At 33.9% G+C, this 26,152-nt stretch overlaps 1 protein-coding gene and 1 long non-coding RNA gene across 4 annotated transcripts in view; both read left to right on the forward strand.

Annotated features, from left to right (window-relative positions):
- The window catches only part of LOC126912367 (uncharacterized), a 197,679-nt gene that overhangs the window by 60,314 nt on the left and 111,213 nt on the right, over nt 1–26,152 (forward strand). The window lies entirely within an intron of this gene.
- Nucleotides 1–26,152, forward strand: part of LOC118273548 (neuronal PAS domain-containing protein 2) — a 79,519-nt gene that overhangs the window by 36,160 nt on the left and 17,207 nt on the right. For all 3 annotated transcript variants that reach the window (XM_035590620.2, XM_035590697.2, XM_035590781.2), the window contains one exon: nt 24,135–24,307. In XM_035590620.2, coding sequence (XP_035446513.2) covers nt 24,135–24,307 — 173 coding nt within the window. The remainder of the gene's footprint in view (nt 1–24,134; nt 24,308–26,152) is intronic.

Genomic DNA, 26,152 nt, shown 5'->3' on the forward strand with positions numbered 1-26,152 from the left:
AAACAACATTCAGACTATTGACATTCAAAAACTTTGGTTCTAAATTTAAAACTTTGACATCAATATAACGTATGGTTTCATTGATATTGACCTCTGTAGTGTGTCATTTGAAGTCAGTCACGTCATGCGCAGCCGCATTACATATTTATGAATTACCCTAACAGAAAGAATAAGCTTATGCTATGATGAAGTTATTTATTATCCTTACATTGTTTACAATCCGGTATTTATATTCAACTTTACACATTTATATCAATTTGACTTTAAATGAATCAATTACTATTATTAATTCATTTTATTATAGATCTAGGGCTTTAGATATCGATAAAGTCATTATTTAGCGTTTGTTATGAATTAAAGAGATGATATTAATGTGGGATATTGGGCAGGGAAAAGAAAAGCTTCCGTTTTGAAATAAATTAACTTGTATTTCTTCTTGAAAAATTAGACGTCTTACGGCTAGCATTCGTCGTCTTTTCTTTTCCACTCTTCTCTGTCAAATTTGAATTTAACATTTCACTATCATTCTCTCACTCGTATACATACTTCTATCTCACTCTTACACTCACGTTCCGTTTCCCACATTAATTACTTTTTTTTATCATTCTTTTACTTTTCAATGAAGTTTCCACATAAATACCTATGTAAAATTATTAAACACATTTTATATAAGAAGTACAGACCTATTACAAAGTATAATAAGACTGCAATGAGTTCACTTTAACAAACAATAAATTGCATATAAACAAGAATTTGAGATATCCTAAACGTAACACTAAACTGGTGTTATTTCGGGCTACAGGCACCTAATGTACATGTATCGCAACGTGCCACTGAGCATATGAGAAGGGAACTACCAATCTGAACTGATGTGGCGTGCATTCGGTAGTGCAAAAATTTATCGGTTCGACGGCCTCGCCACACGACGCTGTGATCACTATTAAAAGCCTTATTGTTAAATTAAGCATAATAAAAATTTATATAAAAATTTCATGTGATTTGTTCCTTGTTTGATAAGCTAACCACAAATAATTTTCACAAAATGTTCTTGTTATTGAGTCATAAATAAGGGAACGAACATTGTTTTCTTCATAAATCAGGTGAAGATAAGAATAAATTGAAAAACGTTTCAACTTAGCTTTATGAGGAGATATATTGCTTTCTAATGTATTATAACCTAACTGAAATAATTCCGATGAAATTCAACGTTTTTGACTTCATAAACTCTACTCTCAAAACAATAAAACATGAAAAAAACCTCGAATAAAAAGCTTTTGAAACCTGGAAATGAGCGAACAATGGAGAATCACGATCCGTACTTTAGATTCATGGAGGTTTTATTAAAACAAATCGTACGTGTTTCGCATGCGAATGGGAATGAAAGGTAAACTAATTTTGCTATCACAATGTGACACAAAACCACACCCAGTTGAAAGCTATAATTTAGGCCATAACCAAATTATCTTGAGATCAATTGAAAAGTATTCTAGTCTTAGTGAAATTTATATAACCACAACACGATATCGATATCGTATTATATTATATAGAATAGTTAGTTTATAAGATCACCTGCTACAGATATATTTTTGTAAAGTAAAATTTTCAATAAATAGATAGATCCAGAGATTTTTTGAGTTGTTTGAGTTCGGTCAATAAATTCGACGAGTATCAGCTAACGCTCAATAAATAAAATATATTAAAAGAACCTACACTGCAGTGTAGGAATTCAAAGAAAGAACTTTAGATTTCTGAAAGGACGGTTTCGTAAATCTTCTCCAGCAATTTCTCATAATAATGGTGTAAATTAATTTCACGTAAAGCACCACTCTCTCAGTCATATTGCACTCCTCTTTGATCCTTTGACTTATCTCGCACCCCTTTATGATCCTTTACAACTCACTATACAAAGCACAAAGCAAAGTCCCTCATAGAATTACCAGACGGAATAGGGAAGGATCAAATAGGAGTTTTATATCTTTAATTATTAAGGTACCGTATTGCATTTCAGTCCAATAGAATGAAGCGACTGAAAAAGCTGGTAGATTTTAATTAAAAAGAATAGTAGACTTGTGTGCATTGTCTACCTTTTAATAAGTTCTTTTGAGGATGAGTAGAGAAATTATAATATAGTCTCTGAAAAAAAAACTAATAAAACTTTAGAAAATATTTCATATAATAAAACATTGATTAAACATTGAGAACCACACTATATTTGTCATACTAATTTTACCAAAATTATTTCTTGCAATCTCTAGGTTGCAGAAATACCGTTTGAGTGACGCGTGGTTTAGGTTTGTGTGAGACCATTGCTGCTACCTGTCAACTTTTATGATACCCGCGGGAAGAGTAAGGGTGGTGTTAGAAATATATTCTAACCTGCCACCACCATGCGACCAGTAACAGTAACGACCTCTTAAACTTAACTCCGTTTAGTGGATTTTCTAATGAACTAAGTGCAAGACGCTCTTAGCAGTACTTCAAGAAAGAGAGAGAGAATTCTGCTATTTTCTAATAAACAATTACGAGCAGTTGTGCAATTCTCAGAGGGAATTAAAAATAATCTGTTTGAGTGGCTGAGACTGCGTCGATACTCACAGGACCCATCATGTTAAGAAACTGAACTGAACTAAATAAATAAATAAATAAAAATAAATAAAAAATAAATAAATAAATAAAAGAAAAGCTATGCTCATCGGAACGTGTAGATTTTCAAATACAAGTCCAAGGTGGTCATTTTGATTTCTTGTCATGAATTTTAAATGAAATAGGAATAGCCATTAGAAATATCTATGAACAGTAGTCATATAAAACAATTAAAAAATAACTAAAAGCAATTCCAACGAGTAGTTTTCCAGAACTTTTTTTAGGTTATTCTAAAAGCCTGCTTTTAGAATGCTCACGATATTGCAGGCAATATTGTAAAAGTTCATTTGTTTTTACACAGCAGACCAATCCGATGCATCGTATAGCAAAGTTTGATATTCATGAAAAGTATTGTCATACCTTTTAGCGTATTTACTTTTTAGAAAATCTATCTCTGTTTACAAACTATTATGAAACAAAATGCATTGCTATCGCTTTCGCTGTTTAGATACCTTGAATACAGATTGGGTAGGTATCTCCAATTTTTGTTTATTGTTGAGCAAAAAGGTTTTGTTTTAGGTAGACATTAGTACTTACAGAATATCTTTTTTCATAATAATTAGATTTCATAATAATATACCTTTCCATCAAAACTACTGAAAATAAGTAAAAATGAAATAGAGTATACGAACAGTAATTTCCCTGGCAATAAAAGTTGATTTCATGTCATTATAGATATTGATAGCACTTTAATAATAGAAATAAAATGCTGACTGTATAGTGCATACTAATTATTCTGATAACAAACATATTGTACCCCATAATCTACCTAGATGGCCTAGATTAAAATGGATGTAGATTGTAGATAGCTATTTTGGGTACCATATTCATCATTGAAGAGTATTGAATTCGTTTTTTAAGTTGGTTCAATTGTTTAATTAACTTTCTTCAAGATTTTCTTCACTCTACTTTTAAAAGGAATATGATATGATAAGAAATGAAAGAGCTATGTCATAATACCTTTTGCAATCTACTTTAGCTGCATCAATGCTGTTCAAGAAGAAAGTCACGTTTCCATCGTGATTCCAACTTGCTACATGAAAGGTTTCACTTTGAAGGAATTTTTCATCAAGTTTGACTGACAGGGATAAGGATTCTAAGTCCTATAGTTGATTATATTAGTGCATGGAGCCTCTGTACTCTGTCTGATACGGTTTGGTTTCTGCATGCTTTGAGGCTTAGCATTGCGGCGGTTTCTCTTTGCGCTATGAATTGCGCGTTTGTTGCATATCCAGCTGCTCAACACTGCATTATTAACATATCTCAGTTGCAAACAAATTAATGTTTTAACAACAGGATTTATCTCCTCGCTTCTGTTCCTCATATGAATTTATTTGAGCATTCAAAGGGCTCAATTCTAATTAGTAAAATATGCAATAATGCAAGTGTTTCAGTCGTCTGTCGATTCCTATGAGGACGCCATGTCTTATTTTAAAGCTGCATATTTCAAATGCATGTCTTTCCCCAAGGCATACCGATAATATGACACAAAACGTATTACGAGTACGGTATCTATTTACTTTGTAAGATTCATACGAACTTTGACAACTGAATTCATTTGAGATTTTAGAAGTAAATCATATCATCGCACTTATTAACGATAGGATTACGTTGAAATGAGATAAACAATTGACTTTATATCAGGAACCTAGGTATTTTGGATTACCTAGAGTCTATTATTAATTTCTTCCGTAATACTCATTAGTGCCTTTGCAATATCGATTGTCGATTGCTGTCTAACGACTTTATTGGAAAGGGTCATTCGAGTATCGGAGTAATATGATTGAGTATTGAGTATGGAACAGTCTCGAGCTGGAGCGGATCAAGTGGCTACATAATATATTGCAAGGCATCCTTCACGGGCTCGCGTCCATTCGCTAATTTGTCGTCCACCCAGCCTTTATACAGACCGTTTGGTATGCACTCGAAACACTTGCTTTATAGAATAGTACACTTCCAATAAGTAAATGGACCATGGGTGTTTGGGACTTAAATGTTACGTAGCAAATAATTTTAATTGAGCTTCACGGTGATATGTTCTAGTTGTGATAGGAATGTCTTTGATTTGGACTTTGATAGTTTATTTGTATTGTTGAGTGGAACTGTAGACATCATCCATCAATACCTATGTTGGTAGATACAGTTGCTTACGGTTTACTTATTACGTATTATTAATAGAGAAAAGCTCTACTAGTTTCGAGTCACAGAGGTACTCTTCATCATGATCAGCGTGCGCAGACGCGGCGTCGTCGCGTAGTCTGCTGATCATATCTGAGGAAATCAGTTTTAATTAATTGTTATTGTTATGATTTTTAGTTAATTTATTATGTCTCACAATAGTTATTATGAAAATAAATTTGCTTACATAAGATCCTTCTACATCTAAAAGTTGTTTTGTAAAACTTAAGCTTTTTATGATTGAAGACCGTTACACCAACACAGTTAACCTACCCTTTGCACCGCAGAAAAGTGAGCATAAATAACGAATGTTCTGGTCGTATCGCTTGCAGCACTTTGTTATACGACATGAATACGAGTAACAATAATTACGCTGGAGCCCGGGTGTTGCGCGGATGTAGATTGATATGTTTTGCAGCGCACGTTGCCGTAAAAAGAGAACTTGATTGAGTATTGTCACTGAATATTAAGACAGAATTTCCACTGCATGCATACATTTGATCGGTGGCTATCACTTGTGGTGCAACGGCTTATATGGATATGGAATTTTAGAGCAGTTTAAAGGGTTAGTTGGTTAGTTTTGTAAAGATATATAGAACTAAACTGCTAATTATGACATCCTTAAAAACGTGACAGGCGTAAATCCTTCTAAGTCTGCCGTAAACTAGCAATCTTTTTACAATATGATTGTTGAAATGTTGAGCAATTTTGAAGTTTATATGCGAATAAGCACGAATAGAAAATCCCAATTGGGCAGGCGAACAACAGTTGGGCAGAAAGTCCACCAGACACGATCACCTCGCCTGCTCGTAGGATCCTCCTTTTCTTAGTGAACTCTACTCTTTGTTCCCAAAAAACTTTACTCTTATAAAACCAACATTGCATCTATAGACAAGATAAACAATGATCGCTTTCCTGTGGGAATCCTGGCACACATGGTGCGGCAACCCATTGCACAGCGATATGGCTAACTGAACTTTTTTTATGTGTGCTTCTGCACGCATAGTTGCACGATTTTTGTTCTTTTTGTAGGCGTAGCTACTATGGTATTGTTGTATAATTTAGTTATAAGAAGTACGACTTTCATTGTCAACCCGTTCTGATTTTTACATTGGAGTTGGACGAGTAAAAATAAAATACGTATAAGTTTGACAATACTCCTCTGACAAATATTTGAATTATTTTTTGTCAAGTATAAGATATTAGCATCAATAACACACATTTAATATTCTATTCATTCACTTTGACTAGAGTTAATGCTATTATCTATGTGACAAAGAGAGGGAGGAGTAATGTTACTTATAAACTTCAATAGATAGTATATAGGTACCAACAATTACTGTAAACAACCAATGATAATTTCCACAACGCGAATCCAATTAGCCGCACGATTAACGATCCACAATCATTAAGCATTTTAACTAACTATATACCTAACACTATCTATAAGATATTTCTTTAGAAAACCTAATACTAAGTGCCATTAAATGCTAAATACCTCCTATGACAATACTAATTAAAAATATAATATAGGATATTTTCCAGAGAATTTTTCTCTGAAAATTATCAGAAACTAGTACCAATTACCTAGTTACAAGTGATTGTAGTTGAACTAATTATTGCAGTACTAATCATTGAGTCATCAATCTTTTGTTGTAGATTAATCTTCCCTGTCTTTTATAATACCTTTATATTCACTAAATACCTATCTGTAAATATTGCTAACGTTATTAATTAAGCCCTTATATGCTTGCTTTGATCAGGCCTGACCACCTAAATTATAGCGTGTGTACAGCGGTTAGTCTGACACATTTATTATTAATATTGGTCAGATTGGTCAGGTCCCTGACGCTGACATCAGTAAGTTTAGTGCTTCGTGTTAGTGTTGCTAACCACAGCTAAACATAATATCATAATCAGTCTACCCACTGCTAGGCACCGACTTCTAAACTATCAGTGGGTAGACGCAGGCAGTACAATGATAGTTAGTTTTTGGTATTTAGTTTTTGGAAGTCGGATTTTCTAAACGTAGTTTTAATTTATTTCACAGTTTTTACTCTATTCTATATCCACCATAGTAAAGTTTAAGGGAAAATTAATAAAAACAATACAAAATCAAACAAGATTGTAATTATAACGTAAATTAGTGATATATGACAAATACTCTGCTTATCCCTGCAGCTATAAACAAGCGTGATGTAATATTGTGTTCGATAAACAAATACTGGCAGAACTCATTAGCATGGTGTCAATTATTTCGGTTCAGTGCTTGATTTTAATAAAGATCATTCGGCGACCAAAACTAAATAACTTTTATGTAAATTTGCTGTACTAAAGGTAAATAATTTACAGTATTTTTATTATGTAACTTAGTCGCATAATATATTGCAATAGTAGATAATATCATCATCTTATGAGTATGAGCTCCTGAGTGCCCTAAGGCTTATCGAAATAACCCCCTTTCATTGCTTAACTTAAAAGGATTACCGCTCGATACAAAATTTAATGATCTAGCAATCTTATTTGGCGCTATTGCTGTAAAGTTTTTGCAAAATTATAGATTAAATTTTTGCGCAATAGTTACTAGTTTTAGAGTAAATTTAACAGGAACACGGCGGTCTACACAGGCTAGTGGGATTTTTTTTGACAGCAATAGTGTGGGATACCGGTCATGCGTGTAATGGAGGTAAACCCACTGATGCAATGCAATAGACAATTTGTTTTGTTTGCAACCCCCGCACCTGGCCAACGCATGGCGAAATCTCGTCCTACCTACACTCAACACCCCTTTGTCTATTCTATTTTCATTCTAGAATTTACATAAACCTAGATTGCAGCATTTTAATTAAAGTGCCATCGTGTGCATTGCATCTATTTCCCCATGGAACTATAGAATAGAAGATGTCCTTACATGAGGTAAGACAGTTTTGTAAATGAGTCTTGGTCACCTTTGGGATACTTGCGTAATAGACTGAGGTTTTCTCGAGGATGGGCCAATCAATTTATTTAGTTAAGACCTCATGAGTTAGATACAACATTACCTAACTCATCAAGTAATACGTTGAGATTAAGTCTTTTGTCTTTATATATACGGTACCTAAGATCAATTAATAAATAATTACACACATTAAAGACAAGTATTTATACAATTTGTCCATAACCACTCTAACGTCCATGGATACTATAGTATCCAAAGTGACGAGTTCTGTTTAACTCCCTCTAGTTTAAAATACGGTCTTGTTTGGTGAGTTTTGACTGATTATCTATACAGCTGAATAAATTGTTCGACGAAAAAATAAGACATGGCGTTGTAATATGCTTTGACAAACAAAATATAAATTTTTAAAGTTAGTTGACTCGTTTTTGAAGTGTTTTTGTGAGTTCCAACAATTATGTCGTAAATACTACAGTTTTGTTTAATTTATCTTGCAAGTGTTATACATCAAAATAAACTAGAAGATTTGTGCTTTACGATGATGTACAAATATCACAGTTTTAGCTGATAAATCTAGTCTAATTTTAACTTCAAACGATTGTTGTTTCGAAAAAAATGGCCGGTCTGGTGTTGGCCATTTTAGTTTTGTTTATACATATTTTACATACTTTGCATTACAATAGTATATAAAATATCGAAATACATTTCGTAATAAGCAAAATAATACATTTTTCAAAGAGAAATATACTAAATTCATTGAAGATTCCATAATAATGTCAATGTGTTCCTCAGGTTTTTTGATGTGTAAAATTACGAGTAGTGTTTTCTTTCGATTTAATTACAATACTTAGAGTTAACCGAATATAATCATATATACATCAAAAGAAAGGGTAATGAGTCTAGTTTGTTGTAAAAATATTTTATTGATAAAATATGCAATAGTTGTGCCGTATATTCTAAAAAGGTAGAAATAATTCTGTTTTTTTTTCTGTGTTTCATGTTTAACCCGTTTTATTGTATTTTAAAGATTAACTAAAGATTTTAAAATATCGTTAAGATTGATCAGTATTCTTCAATCTTTTTTTTGGTATTCTTTTCTTTATTCTAGGCATTACGGTTCAGTAGCTATATAGGTTTTTTGTTACGACGAACTTGCGAGTCGCGCGCGGTTCGGATGCCGTGCGCGGCTGGACGTTAGAGTTAACGTTAGAGTGTTCACTTACGAACATAATCACATTTATTGCAAAACATAATTGTAACCATTTCTATGAAAAAATACGATCCAATTATAGTGCTGTTAACAATTATATGCCATTAATTGTCGATACATTAGTGTTAGCTACTCTATTCTATGTTAATTGGACATATAGAAGTAAATCATGACATTGTTTGTTTCGACAGGATCAATAGTGGTATTGAGAGTGGACAGTGTACATTTTGATTACCCGACTGGTAATCAAAATGTACACTGTTTTAAATTAACTGTAACTATTATAATTAATGGGGGTTTTTTATGGTATAAGCCGGTTAGCCAGCGCACGGATCATCTGATGTTAAGCTATCGCAGCCGTCCATGAAACACCAGAAGCATTACAAGTTCGTTGCCGGCCTTTTGCGGGTTAGGAATTTAAGGGTTGTTAGGAATCGGGAATTGGGAAGATAGGGAAGCGGGGTAATTACAACCGCCGGTAACCTCACTCACACAACGCAAGCGGTGTTTTCATGGCAGAAGAAAATGAGTACTACATACAAATAAATATCTCTATTTTGTTCGACATGTTTAAATGTTATAAACAAGATTTATTACATTATTAAAGTAGTTACTAATTAATAGATTAATGGGTTGCCATATTGGAACTATTTTCATCTTTATCGCTACGCAACTAAGTAAGTTCACCTTATTACGTTAGTGCTTACGTTTTTCAAACGAGGAAAATGTTATTTTTACAACAAACTGTAAGTTTTTAGATTTGCCATCTAATAACAAAGTTTATTTTCAATCGATTGCATAAATTGCCAAATATTTGTTGCTTAATTTCTTCTGAACTTAAAAAAAGTTTTGGTATTGCTCCAAGTTGTTGGGCTATACTTTTGATCGGTTATTTTAAGTTATGCTTAACAGTATATTTCATCATGTCCTTAACATTTTTCCTAAAAAATTTAAAGCTAAGATTTCTTTTTGTTCTGTTAATGTTCTGTCATAAGAACAAATGATTTTGAAGAACAACACTTTGTGGATCACTCGAACATATTTTGTTCCGTACAAGAATCAAACCTCTGCGCTAATAAATAGAACAGTCTCATCAGTTTCCCTAATTGATGTGAAACTATTAAGACATTAGGAGAACACACAATTCTTTGGGTTTATTTCAAAATCCTTAATTTCGGGACAGACATTAGCATAGCATTATAAAAACACTACAAATGCCGAATATATGGCGATACTAATTATATGGCGCATATAATTCGTTCCCATTGTATAAAGCATATTATGCTATATATCAGTTTACAACTGACTTTGCAAACTTCTGCCATTTCAGTCTTAATTCCTGTTAGTATAGAATTCGATACTATGGCGTTGTTTTCTTTCTCAGTATTAATGCGAGTATGGTGTATTATTTCAAAGTATACGAGTGACCGCGGGGACACAAGAATGTGCTTACGAAAACCAAGTTGTCTTAGGTTAGGACACAAGTGCTACATCTTGCTGATAACTGACCATTCATAAAAAAATGTGCAACCGCTAAACTTTGCAAAGCATTGTTTTTTTTTTATTGACGTATAAGTTCAAGTGTACTTGAAGAAGACTGCTGTATAGCTTAGTTCTTTTTGTTTTGAGGGAGGAAAATCATCTAATGACTTCTCCCACTTTGAGCGAGACTCACCTCAACGATAGAGAGTGTCAGTCTTTTATTGACTAAATACCACCTCAGTCCTACTCTTGCTTTTCGAGCCGGAGCACCAGTTAACCCGCTAGGTAGTCCGCAGCTCCGGATCAGGCATCAGCCCTACTGGGCCCCATCTGTGGTGGGGACACCCGGGCGTTTCCTCCCGCCCTATCAGCTCTGCCTTGTAGCTGTAGGTGTAAAGGCGAATTTAGATCAAGGGGTGTCATATGTGAATTATTTGATTCGTCGTCGTAGGTGGGCAACGGGTTATTGACGTTAGGTAGTTGATTTTTCAAAAAAAACTTGGAAGATCTATTATCTTCCAATAATAACCTTTTTCCTTTGACTCATCACCCCTTTGATATCACAAAGATGTTATTCTTTATACCTATGATAGATACTCATGGTATAAATTGATCGTTCGATCGTGTCGTGGGCGTAGCGTAGGATGTTGCTTCCAAGATTTTCCTAATCATTTGTAATTTATTCTGAATACATTATTAAAGACAATTTTCGACATGTGCTCATGTTGCTAACAAGACGAAAATAATGGCTATAAGTATTTACTAATAATCTAAAGATATCTAAATTGTATCATAGAATCAGTTCGTGTATCATTATTAAGTTCAGTCAACTGAACTAAATAATATGTATATTCCTATCTACTCTTCTAAAGACTAACATAATATATGTATATATGAGCACATGTCACAAATGTTATGAAAGTGCTGAAATACTTTAAGAACATTTGAAGGCGGAAATTTTACACGACATGACGTAACGTAACCATTCAGAATTTCCCCACATAGAAACCATACAAAATACTTTCATGAAAAACATGTTTATTTCTAAGTTAAATTTGTTAAGGGATTATTTTGTAATAAAAACCAAACAAATACGAGTACCTAACATTTTTTTCCATGTGACTTGGCCGTCGGCTCAGATACACTATACTGGCTAGCGAAAGACGCTAAAATTAAAACTTGGCATCGCTTACGTACGCGATGCACTCCACATAAGCTTTAACGTAATCACCTACTTGCACTCTTACTATCAAATGTTTCTACTATTTGGAGGGATGGAAGCCAAGTCGTGTGGCACGGCGAAAAGAATTGGCTCCGCCCCCTTTGCTCTCGTAAAGGTGACGACTTTGTGAACATAATACATCAATACCTATGTTGGTATAGGCACTCGTCGCGCAAACTGCAACAAATCCATTTGCCAAAATATGGTGATTATGGCAACATTTCTACACGACCATTATTCGTGTTGAGACAGACACACTTACCTACCAGTAGTTTTAATGTGTGTAACGTTGTTTATGGGAGTTTCTGCTGTCGTGTTTTAATATCCCTTATTAATTACCATAGGTATTTAAATCATAGTGAGTCAATTATGGTATTATATTATGTGGGTTCTTACATTATTTATTGACGTCTATTTGTCTAGGACATTCTGTAATTCGTTTTGGTGATGCATTTTTGCATTTTGGCACCGTTGTGTTTTTGTAATTATGTAGTCGTATGCAAGTTAGTTTAGGAATGTCAAAGAATTAAGAGAGTCGGTGGAATTTTAGAAAATTAATCCAAAAATTCTTTAAAATTTTTAAATTTTTTCAACACTATACGAAATATATTCTTTAGCATTTAGGAATGTTTTGCAAACATTTCACCTGGAAGGGACTTAAATGAAAACTTTGTCGTATGAAACAAAAGAGAACTTACTAAAAGCGGACTATTGCAAATGTTGGTTGTGTTCTTTAGAACGCTTTCTGAATGTACGTGGAACAAAAGCCGAAATGATACTTGAAGAAAATGGGAACATTTTGTATCTATTAAAGTGCTAAGAAGTAGCAATCCGTCCATAACAGTCGTTGTGTGTGCGAGCACGAATATTACAATACGGCATTCATTGTATATGGAGCTCTATGTATATATTAATAAGATGCATATTATATGCAGTGTACATACAGATATAAATGCAACAATCGTTCAAGTCATATATTAATTAATTGACGTATTAAGCGGCTTGCCAGCAGTACATTACGAATCATTTAGTGAATTATGTTTATATTTAAGATGTTCGTCAATTGAAGGTTTTATTTTGACATTTGTATACATTTCTGTGGGTTTTATATGAAAATATGAGCTTAATGGTTTCTTATTATTATTACCTACTAAAGAAACGTAATCATTGCTCTTACTTGTAATTTATTTTCTCTAGTCGCCTTCATATTAGTCATTAGTTCATGTAGTCCAGTACAATTTACTTTAATTTCAAAAGTCTCAGTAGTTCGAGTTACTAAATGAGTGGCATGCACGGGGCTGGCTACAAAATTAAATTTATAGTGAGTGAAGGCGAGAACAATAGGTAATCTAATATTCATAAATCTAGTCAGAAGTTAGCCCTTGTCCCGCTGCTTTGCAGGATCTTCCAATTTAATTGTGGTCATATTTTTCATTGTTTACGGATATCATACCTACTTAATTAAAAATTCATTTCAAAATCAAAGTAAAACTTAATTATCTCTAGGTAAAATTAATTAAAAAGGGAGTTGAGAAATTCATATGCACAGTTTTATGTAGAAAATTGTAGAAGTGTTTTCAACTTTCAAATTAATTTTGTTTTTTATGGTAACGCACTTGTGACAAGTGCCTTACCAACCTTTTGAGTGTTAGGAATTGGTGGGTTGTTGGGAAATCAGCGTTTAGGAAGATTGGAAAAGGTGGTAATTTAGCCTTTGGTAACCTCACTCACACAACGAAACACGACTCAAGCAATGTTTAGTACCTATTTAGAATTTTGGATTAGGTTAACGCCCCTGCTTGGTAATAAAGGTACAAAAGGCAATAATAATAGATTTTATAATGTAAACAATACCCAGTGTGACCTCTCACTTAAAGATATTTTCCTAGAAAAAACATTTTGCCACATCAATCATTTTGTTTATTAATAGGAATTTCTTTTTTACTAAAAATAATATGTTTTATGTATTGTTTTACAAAAAATATTAGAAAGTATACAATAAGTCCTTCCAAACAATAAACATTTGTTTTCACATTTCCATCAATTCCTTAGATCTATGTATTTACTACTTCCTTCCTTCCTTTGATCTACTAACCTCGTTAGTTGCGTGGCCGTAATTGCGACTGCCGAGTAAAAGATCTTATAGGTTCAGTTTCGGGTTTATTAATTATTTTTGGATAATAGCACACAGTCTACAATTATACCTGCACTGCGCCCTATGTGAATAGGCTCACAGCTTGTATGAAAATTCATAACACACTTAATAAAAAATATCTGGGCACATTGAAACTGTGCAACTCTGCCTATCCCTTAGATATCATGTTTACACATGTTATCTTGATCCTCTAACGCGACGCTAATTTGTACCGTTTGGAAATATGCCAACAATGTTACTCACAATTGACATTTCCATGCACTTAATCTAAGTGACGAAGACACGTCAATTAATTCGTGAATTAGTCCATTAACTATCTTCGAGAGTAGGTCAATTAATGTAAGTAATGATTTAATGGTACTTCTTAGTGCAGTTCTTGTTGTGTAAACATTAAACGAGTTATGTAAATCTTCGATGTTACAAAGAGAACGAAGATATCGATATCACTGTGCCCATCTAATATCAATATTTACCTCCGAAAATTTTTTCTTTCCTTTTTTAAGCGGGGTAAATCATCCAATGACTTTACTTTTTTTTAAATCATCCAATGACTTCTCTCGCCATGAGCGAGGCGAAAGGGAGTGTCAGACTCTTACTAACTAAAAACCACCCCGTTCCTGCTTTTCGAGCCGGAGCCCCGGTAAACCAGCTAGGTAGTCCGCAGCTCCGGATCAGACATCAGTCCGGAGCCCAGTAGGACTCTGATCTGTGGTGGTCTGATGGCGCAAACGCAAGGCGCTGTATCCACGGTTCTGGTTCTGGTCGGACAGCGACCTACCCTTGTTCACGATCCGCAGACTCGCAATCCTTTCTTTACTTGGATTTACAATACCCGCACGAAGACAAGGACTGGTAAAAAGCATCTATTTAAAGGAACTCTAGTAATCAAGTACGGTAACAAAATATGTAGCCTATCTATCTAAATGCGTGCAAATTCAAATCAATTTGGAAGCAGTTTGATTGTCACACGGTACACAATACACTATCGGTTCACAATCAAAGTTACACGTGTGACGTGTAGAGGCTGCAGGGGGCGCAGCAAACAATGAATCCAATAACGAAGCAAACAGAACTGTCCCACAGCCTGAATTCGAGCAATTTCCATTGCTACACGTTACTCGTATTTATAGTTGACTGAATCACGAGCCTACATATATATTTAGGTATTTAACAACATACCTTTAATTCCCTGAGCACTTAGGCATTAGGAATCTAAAATGTAAAATGCATTTTTCACCATTTATGTTCGTAGTTTCTTGTATTTATGAGATGTGAGACACCAGGCCCCTTTTCAAATATGGTGCTTACCTACTACTAAAATATTGGTACCCTTAGTACGAGTTTGCTTTGGGTTGAAAGTAATCGATACGAGTCAGTCAAAGCAGCAATGCACTCTCGTTTCGATTACTTTAGACGTAAAGCAAATTCATACAAAGAGTATAGAAAACGAAAATGTTGAATATTACTTTACCTGACAAAAGAACAACTCCTTGCTCGGGTAGTTAAGCAAGCAAACATTTATATAAGAAAGTCAACTGTTTTAGTGTTCAGATTATTAATTGACAATAAAGATATTAATTTTTGGCTTTGATTCAGAAAACATCAGTTAGAATATTTTAAACGTTTACCCTTATAACGTAAATTTATTTTACGTTTGACTCTATAACGGTGTCCTATACCTAATTTCTAGTCGTAGGTACTAATGAACTATTTCAATTTCGACATAGACATTCAATATGCAGTAAGTTCCCCACTCAGAGCGAGGTGTATCAACAGTATCAATATAGTCCAAGTTTATAGTCCCCATTATGAATGTAAGGCATATGACCAAAGTTAGGATAGGTTGTGTGATACACGTGATAAGCATGAATCTAGAGACAGGTATACATAAGTACTTAATCCTATAGTCTGTGACTGGTCATCTAGTGAATATGTGCAAGTACACAGAGTTTGATGATTTGGACACATAAAACCATAGGAAAGATTACTATCTATTTGAAGTTGTTGCAAATTCGACTTCCTAACAATATATTCTTTGGAATAAAAAAAAATGTTTTACCTACCTTTTCGGGTAACAAAAAGAGTGATAATGTGTAATATCCGTATATTTATTTATTACAAAAAACAAACATAATTTTACAGCTTAAGTTAATACATATATAATCAGGAAAACAGCCTTTCCCTAGTACCTAGCCATTATGTAACATCATCGCACCAAAGTCTAAACCGATAGACAAGTCAGAAAACCACACAGAATCAATTTACCTACTTTAACTATAGAATCTACAGACGTAAACATTACTATCATTCATACATACAGTGCATTACTGTGTGTCTATAACCTAGTACTTATGTCAAAAGATAAGGATCGCTACCATTCCACTTTAGAATGGATTAAAATGAATATAACATTTGTTATTTGTACCTGTACTGTTTTACGGCACAATGATGTGGTAGTAGTAGCACAGAGTCTGGAATTGTTCCCAGTGCAGGGCATTAACCTAATCGCTAAAACGTAGTACTACACATAACTGGCGTAAAATGGATGCTGTACAGAAATATATTCACTATCATATATGTATAGAGAATGATGGATTATAGTTATATATGTAGCTCATAGTTTGTCAGTATTCATTGTGTTTGGAAATTAATTACTTTTCAATAATAGGTGATATCACTTTCTTAATCTCCACAAAGAGCAGAAGTGATACTACATACACTACGAAATCATATGACCGACTGTTGGAAAATCACTCTAAAGAATAGCACCCACTTCTCATCATTTAAGTTAGGAGTCAAATGAACCTATTACCATACACCAGGCATCGTTTTAACCGCCACCCGACACCCTCGCTCACTCAACCAATAATGAGACACGCCAGATCACGCGGTAAAACTGAGGCTTGATTTAAAATCGGTGAATGACTGATTAGAATTCTATAGTCATCGTGCTAAGGGTAATTTTCCAGCAATAAAGATAATGTTGCAATTCATAAACACTTTGTAGATACACCTTCTCATATCCTAATGAGAAAACATAGACGAGATAATGATATTACTATGTAAGTGTTTCTATTTGATTCTATGTTAGTTATCTATATCCGGAGTGATACCACGTCCTCATATAAAATAGCTGAAAGAAAGTTTTGCTGTGTAAGTAAATGCGATTACTGGACGTCCAAATACCCTCAACACCCTTGTAACTGTACCTCCGCTGGTGTTACGGATGCCTGATCCGAAGCTGTGGACTACCTAACGGGTTTACCGAGGCTCCGGCTCGTAATGCAGGAGTACAAACGGGGTGGTTTTTAGTCAGTAAGAGTCTGAAACTATCTCTCGCCTGGCTCAAGGCAGAAGAAGTCATATGATGATTTTCTGCCTTTAAAAAGAAATTGATGTTACGGACACATGGCGGCTCTGTTCACTAGGATTATGAACTGCAATAAAAAATCTGAATGGCCTCTATCTATACATATAATAAAATCGTAGAAAAGTGCTGTCTGTACATCTATACATATAATAAAATCGTAGAAAAGTGCTGTCTGTACATTGAAAATAAAAATAATAAAAATAGCAGGGGTTATTGTTATGTCGATGTCGAACCCAAAAATGTAATTAACTTTTTGTTTGTCTGTTTGTCTGTTTGTCTGTTTGTCTGTTTGTCTGTTTGTCTGTTTGTCTGTTCGTCTGTGCGCGCTAATCTCAGAAACGGCTGATCCGAGTTGGATGCGGTTTTCACGAATATATTGTGGGATGCTTAAATTTACATTTAGTGTTTGTTTCATGTCAATCGGTTCATAAATAAAAAAGTTATGTCAAATTAAAGAATCACGTCGAACATTCTATGCTTATACCATTAATCTCCGCAACTATTTGACGGATTCGGTTGAAATTTGGTACAGATATAGTTTAGAACCTTAGAAAGGACATAGATATATTTTTATTTCAAAAATCAAAAAATAAAAATAAGAAATAAATTATTTATAAATAATTCTATGTCGATCGTTACACGACTTCGGTTCATGTTATTGTTTTAATTTATCGAAAAAAAGTAAATAAATAGTAAAAAGGTATGAAAAAAATAATATCAATATAATAAAACATTTAGTACAAAGAAAATGCTCTAACGGAGTATAGATAATTCTATGTCGATCGTTACACGACTTCGGTTCATGTTATTGTTTTAATTCATCGAAAAAAAGTAAATAAATAGTAAAAAGGTATGAAAAAAATAATATCAATATAATTAAACTTTTAGTATAAAGAAAATGCCCGAACGGAGTATAAATAAATAATCCAAGTTGTCTTTATCCTCGATAGATAGCGTTGGGATCGAAATAGATCGCGCTATGGTTTCGTTACATTCATTTGGTTGGGTATCGGCCGAGCGCTTCGGTACTATCGTAGAAAAAGTGTATTATCAGTCGTATGATTATTTGTCTGTAGTGGTCCTGCTGTTTCGTATATTCTAAATTGGTTTCGTTGTATTTGTCAATTAATAAGTTTATTTGTTGGGTTTTCCTGGTTTTCTGGTTAAACTATTTAACGTAGGTTTAGTTTGATATCGATTATTAGTAGTTACTGTAGTTAGTTTTTTTAATAAAAGTCTAATTTATAAATTAATTAGATTAGATTTAAGTCGTTTCTTTTAAATTATTTAGTTTAAGCTTGGTTATTATAGCATAGAGGATAGGTTGTAATATAGTTTCTTTTTTAATTGTTATAAATTCGTAATTCGTAGCTTTCTTTAGTTTTAAGTTAGTTTAAGTCCGTTTTTAAACTATTTTTTCAATGCCCTAAGTGAGTATACATCTATTAAATTCAAACGCAGAGCTCATTATGTTGATTTTTGAAGAGTTCCCTGGAATATCTTCCACATCTCATTTTTGAAGAGATCCCGCGAGATCGGGAACTATGTGGTTAAAACCAAAAATTTGCCGGAAGTCACTATTGCACGCGAACGAAGTCGCGGGCAAAAGCTATAAGAGAATATAAATCTGGGTTAAGAAATAAATTTAAAACTTCTACAAGTTCTGTGCACTTGCACCCACTCGTGTGTAAAGGGCTAAGTTCGTCAGCAGATGAGAATCTTTTGTAACTGGCGTACAGTTCAAGCTAAAGGGTTTAATGTAGCGAAATTATGGCACTTCATGAGTCTAGGGCCTGTGTCGTTCTAGATTTAGAAGTAACCGTTGAGAACATTCTTGAAATGAAGTCATTACCTATGTACTAGTAAAAATAAAAGAAAATAAGTACATTTCCTGTACTCCTACTTACTTCTTCATTCTTAAGAAAATACTGCTTTAAAGGTTAAATCCTGGAATATTACCTACATTGAATTTTACCACGGGATAAAAATGAGTATATGTTCCCAACATTAAACCCATCTGGAAATTCCAGTTTTTTTGCCAAACCTTCCTGTTTTCAATTTAATCGAGAAACTTCGATAACTTGAAAAATTTTAGTGGTTCCACTAGTTGCTGTTAGTTTTACTAAACGTTATAACTTTATTCAAAACAAAATGCATTTTGCTTTCTGCACATTAATAATATCATGACGAGATAAAAAACTAATATACTATGAACAAGATTTGTAACAACGACATCTGGTAAGTCACTCAGTAACACAATTCAATACAAAATGCAGATAAACGGCATCTTTACAATATGGCAGACTCTATAACACTGTTATACATATCAAGTAATATATAACAATAACATACCCGCACCTGCCAGACAGCGCTTTGTGATAAGCCATTAATAAAAGCAGGTGAGAATGCAAATACTTGACGAGTACCTATTTATACTAAAGATTAGAAATTTCCTTCAAGGTTGCGTACAAGTGATGTAATGAATGTTCTAGTGACTAACGGTGTGAGGCAGACTGAATGTCTTTAGTTTATTTCATTGTTCGTTGTTCTAGGTCATCGTGTTTTTATCCGTTCAGATAAGGATATTTTATTAAAGAATTTTCTTATTTCTTCAAGTCATTTACTTACTTGATTTCCTACCAGTATTTACAATAAGATTGCAGCTTGCCGGCTCCTGCTTAAAGCATGAGTATATACGAGGTTTTAAGTCGGTTAGAGTTTGACACTGAGGCGAAGTCAAGAGAAGCCTTCACCTCACCCAAGGCGAGAGATGACGTTGGTTGATTTCCCCTTCAAAAAAGGGGGGAACTCCAGTAAACCAATCGAAGTAATTCGATAATAAATTCTTAAACAATCGAACAGTACAGGCTTAAAAGAAAGAAAGCCACTTAGACGTATTATGTTTTAAGTTAGGATTACGAAAGGGAGTTTCAGTAGTAGTAAAACCCTAACATTGTAACCAACATTTTATATTTGATGAAATAAACATATAAACAATAAGAACAAATAGCAATCAACAGTAAGTACGTAGTGGAAACGTAAACCATTTGTGAGGCACGAGCCACTTCGCAATTTGGATTATGTTTGATGGAATTTGATGCCGAGCCCTACACTTGGCATTATACAGTATTTGTAATGAATTCGTTCATATCTTGGCTTAAGGCACTCAATTATGTACTGTGAAGAATATATTCATCACTACCTCTACTATTCTTCTCGAGCCTGTCTCTAAGGGACCACCTACTTATATAATATACGAGTATTATATTGCTTAGACTGGATAGGTAGAACTCTTTGATAAACCTTATCCCGTCGAACTGTTATCTCCAATACGTTTACCAAGGGTGGAAATTACGGCATATCGTCTTTACCCAGAGCATGCCCTTGTGGAAGACTATTGCTGGACACTGAAGAAGATTAATATCGGGATAATACATTTATTTCTTCATTGTCGTTGTGAGTTGTGAACACTGTTGTTGATGATTTCTCTACAGCAATGGCTTGGCGATGACAAAGTAATAGGCCATGGAGATTATGATTATTAGAATAGGTACCTAATATCAATATATCTCCCGATCGATCACGTTGGTCAGTCTATCTAACTAGACTAACCCACTACGCAGGAGATATTATAGTGCACAAGTGTGTGCGCAATTACAGGTGCACTCTCAGTTCCCTCATTAACTAAACCCAATGGGACAGTGGACGACGATCAGAGAGGTCATGCGCAGGCCCTAGATACCTACCGAGGCACGGGGGTGGAACACCGCCGAATAATAGGGACCTAATACACCTGTGAACACGTGTAAAATATTACACTTCGTAACCATTTACTTAGATTAAGCTGTTAGCAAAATAAATGAGCGAGTGAGTTTAAAGTTGAAAGTGCTCGCATTAAAGTTAGGATATTGCTCAATCATATAAATCCATCAGTTTAGCGCTCACTAGCATTACACAGTTAACAGTCTGTGAGCATAAGCTACTTACATTGCAGTAAAAGTTCAATTTAACTTAACTATGTAACAACGTAACTACGGGCAAACTTTTATCGGTAGCTGGGAAAACTGGAAATAGCAATCGGAATTATTGACTATTATTGGAGAAATTGGAGTGGTAATTATTCCTAGTTCCAACACAAACATGGTAGCATCAATTTGCTTACCGCGGAAACTGTACCTACTATTGTTCAATGTTCGATTGTGTGTTTTAACGAGATGGTTGGGTTGAACTATTCATTTGTGATTATACGTAACGAAGTTACCTATAGGTACGTGCTTTATTTAAAAAAAGTAACACTTAGGTATTATGTAAGTAGATACCTAGAAGAGTAACTTATAGCTTCGGACTAGGCATGAAATCATGTTCAAGACTTGAGATTCTAAGATAATTGTGAAAATAATGTGATTAGGATAGGTATCAACGAAAAAAGATTTTGAAAAGAGTAAGAAAGAAGTTTTAAGCCTATTTCGCTAAGACAAGGAAACGACATTAAATAAAGGAATTGCTGAATCGTAAACTCGGGTTAGTCACCAGAGAGGCCGGTAGCAAATACTCTATTGATCTAAGTAAAGATAGATATTCGAAGCACTAACTAACAGCTCCTTCAGAGCAAATACCAGTATTGTTGTTGGTAAGCAAATCTCAAGGGTATCCAACATCTTAAGGGTTATTATCCTAGTACCAGTAGCTGATTTTACACGAGCCCAAGCGTGACGCTTTACTCACAGTACCTACAACGATTGAAGCTAAAAAACAGAAATAAGTTAACTTGGGGGCAACCTTGCCATATTAAATATGATATCTGTACGTAATATATTAAAGGATACGAAAGTAATTAGATACATAGTTAGAAGCGGAAAATAAATATATACCTATAATATTATTATAATCGGGTCCCTAGACGAAAAAGTTTTCTAATTCAGTAGGAAAATGTACTCTACCTATATGCAGAGAAAGTTTGAAATTGATATCACACAACAACAGACATAATTATATAATACTGAGCATTGTAATACGTTTTCACTGCTTCATATAAATAAACGCATTCAGTTGGTAGGTATGTACCTACAACACCCGTGATTTTCCCCAGACATTGAACAACTTCTACCTTTCATGCATTTCATATTACCCTAGCCTCATTTAACTTTTATAATATGTATAAGTTATGAAAAATAAATTATACGTAGGTACAATTTTATTATACATTTTGCTATATAGTTCACTTGCAACACGAGTGATGTCACGAATGACGTTTCGATTTTCGACTTTGTAAGAAACTTTTTAATTGTCACATAATTTTCGACATTCGTTTTGTGCGAATACTCTTTAGAATTGATTTAGGTCACATCACTGTCGTTTAGATAAAAACTTTTTTAAGAAATATAACTGTGACCTTCAGTTAGGTAAACCTTCCAAAAGTAAAAAAAAAAAACTTAGTACATACACCTGTAACAAGCTCACAAGCGCTTTAGGATAATATCCTAAACTTTATACCTAATAAGGTATAAACTTGAAAAACTAGCAATCAACAACAATAAAAACATGGCCACATGGCATCTAAAATCATCAAATATTTTTATAGATTTTTTTTTAATTATAATATATTGTACTGTGATTGTACCTAATTTCCTACTTTAATAATAAAGTTTAAAAATTAAATTTTACAGAATAATAATTGGAGTTCATTAATTTAAAAATGGAACAAACGAATACTTTTTTATATTCTTTGTGCTCCTGTGTCTCTGGAATGGGGTACTATCCTCGGTCAAAAATAAATTATTACAACTTTTCAATACAATAAAATATTAAAAAATAATCACACTCTCATTCATAAATTTGATGAACTATTTATTTTTCGATTTTTTCTAGCTAAATTTCTAGAAATAAGTCTGCTATTTGACATCAAAAACTTATGACGTCATAATGCACTATTTCATACAAAATTCATAGAAAATATCGTTTTTGAAATGATTTACCATAAACAATAGGCAGAATAAAATGTTTTTTTAGTATTACTTGAAATTAAACCGCCATTTTATTTTGCTCTCTTCCCGCCTTTTTACCGCGTCGAAAGCACAAATAATGTTTCGTTTTTTTTTTGTTATTAATATTTTATTAGAATTTTAGTGAGTAAATTCTTTATGTCTATAATTTAGTACTTATCTTCATTAAATGAATTGTAATTTACATAATTATTATGTCGTGTCCTCAAATTAGATTCGGCATGCATTACAAATGCCGCGAAAACCAAACTAGTGTATTCAAAAGTGTAATTTCTATGCTTTTCTAATTGTTTTTTTTATTGAAAAATGCGTAGAATTCTAGAATCGAGTTGTAAATCAGGATGTATTCGCATGTAAGTATGTGCATAAATGTTGACGAACATGAATACAATGTAATTCGTCCGACTAACAGGATGTTTGATTATACAAAAGTCATGAATTGTAAACTTTCAATTAGGCTATTCCTAGAAGCTAGTTCATGTTACCAATATACAAATAGTAGTTATCTCTACCTATAAATGTGTCTGCAAAAAATTACCACCTTTTGTTCTATGCGGGAAATGAATATTTTGGTAGCCGTAGGTAGATGTGACCAGGTGCTACCCACGCGGGACGCCCTTAAAGCTCCTTTACATATTGTAAACCATCAACCTAGATAACAAAAACAGTATTACCCTAAAAATATTAATTAATATTTTATGTAATATCATATCAATAAATATTGAGTTGACGACAGTTTACAAAGAGTCCAGATAAACGTAGGAAGAGTTTCTGATTCTGATCTATACGATTCAAACGACGAATGATGATTATGTAGGAATTTATTTGAATTTTGTTATTTTGGTCATACGTAAACATAGGTATACATATAGGTACATAGGCTATATAGGTATGTTAAAGGAATGTTTTTGAAATTGTGTTTTGTTTTGTGTTACAGAGAGAATCCGAGGGAGGTCCGCAACCGTGCGGAGAAAATGAGACGGGATAGACTGAACCAGTCTGTTGCCGATCTCGCGTCTATGGTGCCACCAGTAGTGGCAGCTAGGCGTAAATTGGACAAGACGACTGTATTGCGTCTTACAGCACATTATCTGCGAGCTCATCAATACGGTAAGTAACTATATACAGTGGTATTTTTATGGCATAGGGTGACAAAGCACGGATGGTAAGCAATCACGTAGGAAGATTGTTGGTAAGCAAACACCTAGAGAGCGGGTACCTACTTAGGTGGTCACGCTTCCACTTTGGCGACGAGTATGTGTTCTAATGTATCAAAGCAGGAGTAGGAACGGGGTACTTTGTGCTTAGTTAATAAGAGTCTGACACTCGTATCTCGCCTTACCCAAGGCTAGGAGAAGTAATTGAACAATTTCCCTCTCCCTAAAAGAAAAGGATAATAATTATATAAAAAACGTTAAATAATATAACTGGCTATGGCAAAAAGTGACGTCAATCAAGTATAGTTAAGCTTTAAAAACTGTCTCAGAATGATTTAGTTTTCAAAGGATTTTCGTCTTTATTTTTACTTAGGTTCGTTTGAATCTTCAAGAAGAAAGTACTTACTAAGTAATTACTTTGCTTGACCGCTCGTAAAATGTTAATGTTGCGACGTGAAGTTACGCCGTGTCGTGTTCCACCAGTGCTATGCTATGTGTACCAATGAATATTATTGGTGGAAGCCAAACTTATCCATAGCAACGAAGCATAGCACATATCTGGTGGACAAGCGCCCTCAGACAATAGCCTATTATTATAATAAACTATACCTATAGTTTTTAACGAAGCCATATCTTTTGTAACCATTGGTCGGTGCAGTGGTTACTGTCTTTCTACTGAATCAACGTTTTATTTTCTTACCTGTATAGTTAATAACTGTGCTGACTGTACACATTTACCATAAATATTTTGCCAACGTAAAGTAAAGGCGTCGTTAAGTCCAGTTTAATAGGACAAAGCTATCACTACTTACATTTCATCAGTCTTTCTGCTTCTCGAAAATCTCTTTGAGCTATTTGTTATGTAACTATGTAGACACTCGATATGATAATTAAGCAATTAGACCCTCCATTGTCAGTATGTCATCAGCTCCCAGACTCGTATAACCTGATCACCTTATGGGTTTGAGTGACGCAGTGAGTGATCTAGTTCTACGCTTTAATTTGCAAATATTTTCTAGTTTCACCACATTCCAATCAGTAATTGTTATGTGTTGGAATGCAAACTCCACCCATACCAATTACGATGGGCATACACGACTAAATTGAATTGTCTTAGACTGAACTACTATCGTGAGTGTACCTAGATGCAATTAGATTTAGCAGGATAGCCGACAGACGATGCAGGTGCGCACATTTTGTATCTTGTTATTAATGGCATGTCATTTTCCACATACGAGAGTATAACTTTGATAAAATAAAGAGACAGCAATGCATTTATAGAAATTGTACGTCCATTAAATAATTAGATTACTTAGTGTTCTAATTTGAATTAGTTAGACATAAAATATAGGTTCATAGGCATTCATATTATGCAATCCTGTGGTAACTCAACACGTAGACCCTATATAGGTAAGCCTAGAGCATTCTATAAAGTATGTTGTTACTCTCCAAAGATGTTTCATCATATTAATTGTTGTCATACTAACCTAAGTATCTCCATTAAGAACAAAACCTATAAAAGTCATAAAATGGTCCATAACTTGTAAAGTAACAACTTGTAAGTACATAACGTGTGCGTGGAACGAGTACCTCAGTAAATAGGTACCTACTGGCAATGTATAAACACAATGACTCACAAAATTAGAATATTAATTTCATATAAAACAATGAAGTGGGGTAGGCTAAGCCACGTTTAAAGATAAAGTAAGTATTTTAACAACATAGCAAGGAAGCTTCCTCCCACTAATGGGTTAAAGGTAGGATTTAATATTGATGAAAGTAATGTATAAACATGTAC

This window comes from Spodoptera frugiperda, chromosome 25, assembly GCF_023101765.2.
Source record: "Spodoptera frugiperda isolate SF20-4 chromosome 25, AGI-APGP_CSIRO_Sfru_2.0, whole genome shotgun sequence".
Taxonomy (NCBI): Eukaryota; Metazoa; Arthropoda; class Insecta; order Lepidoptera; family Noctuidae; genus Spodoptera; species Spodoptera frugiperda.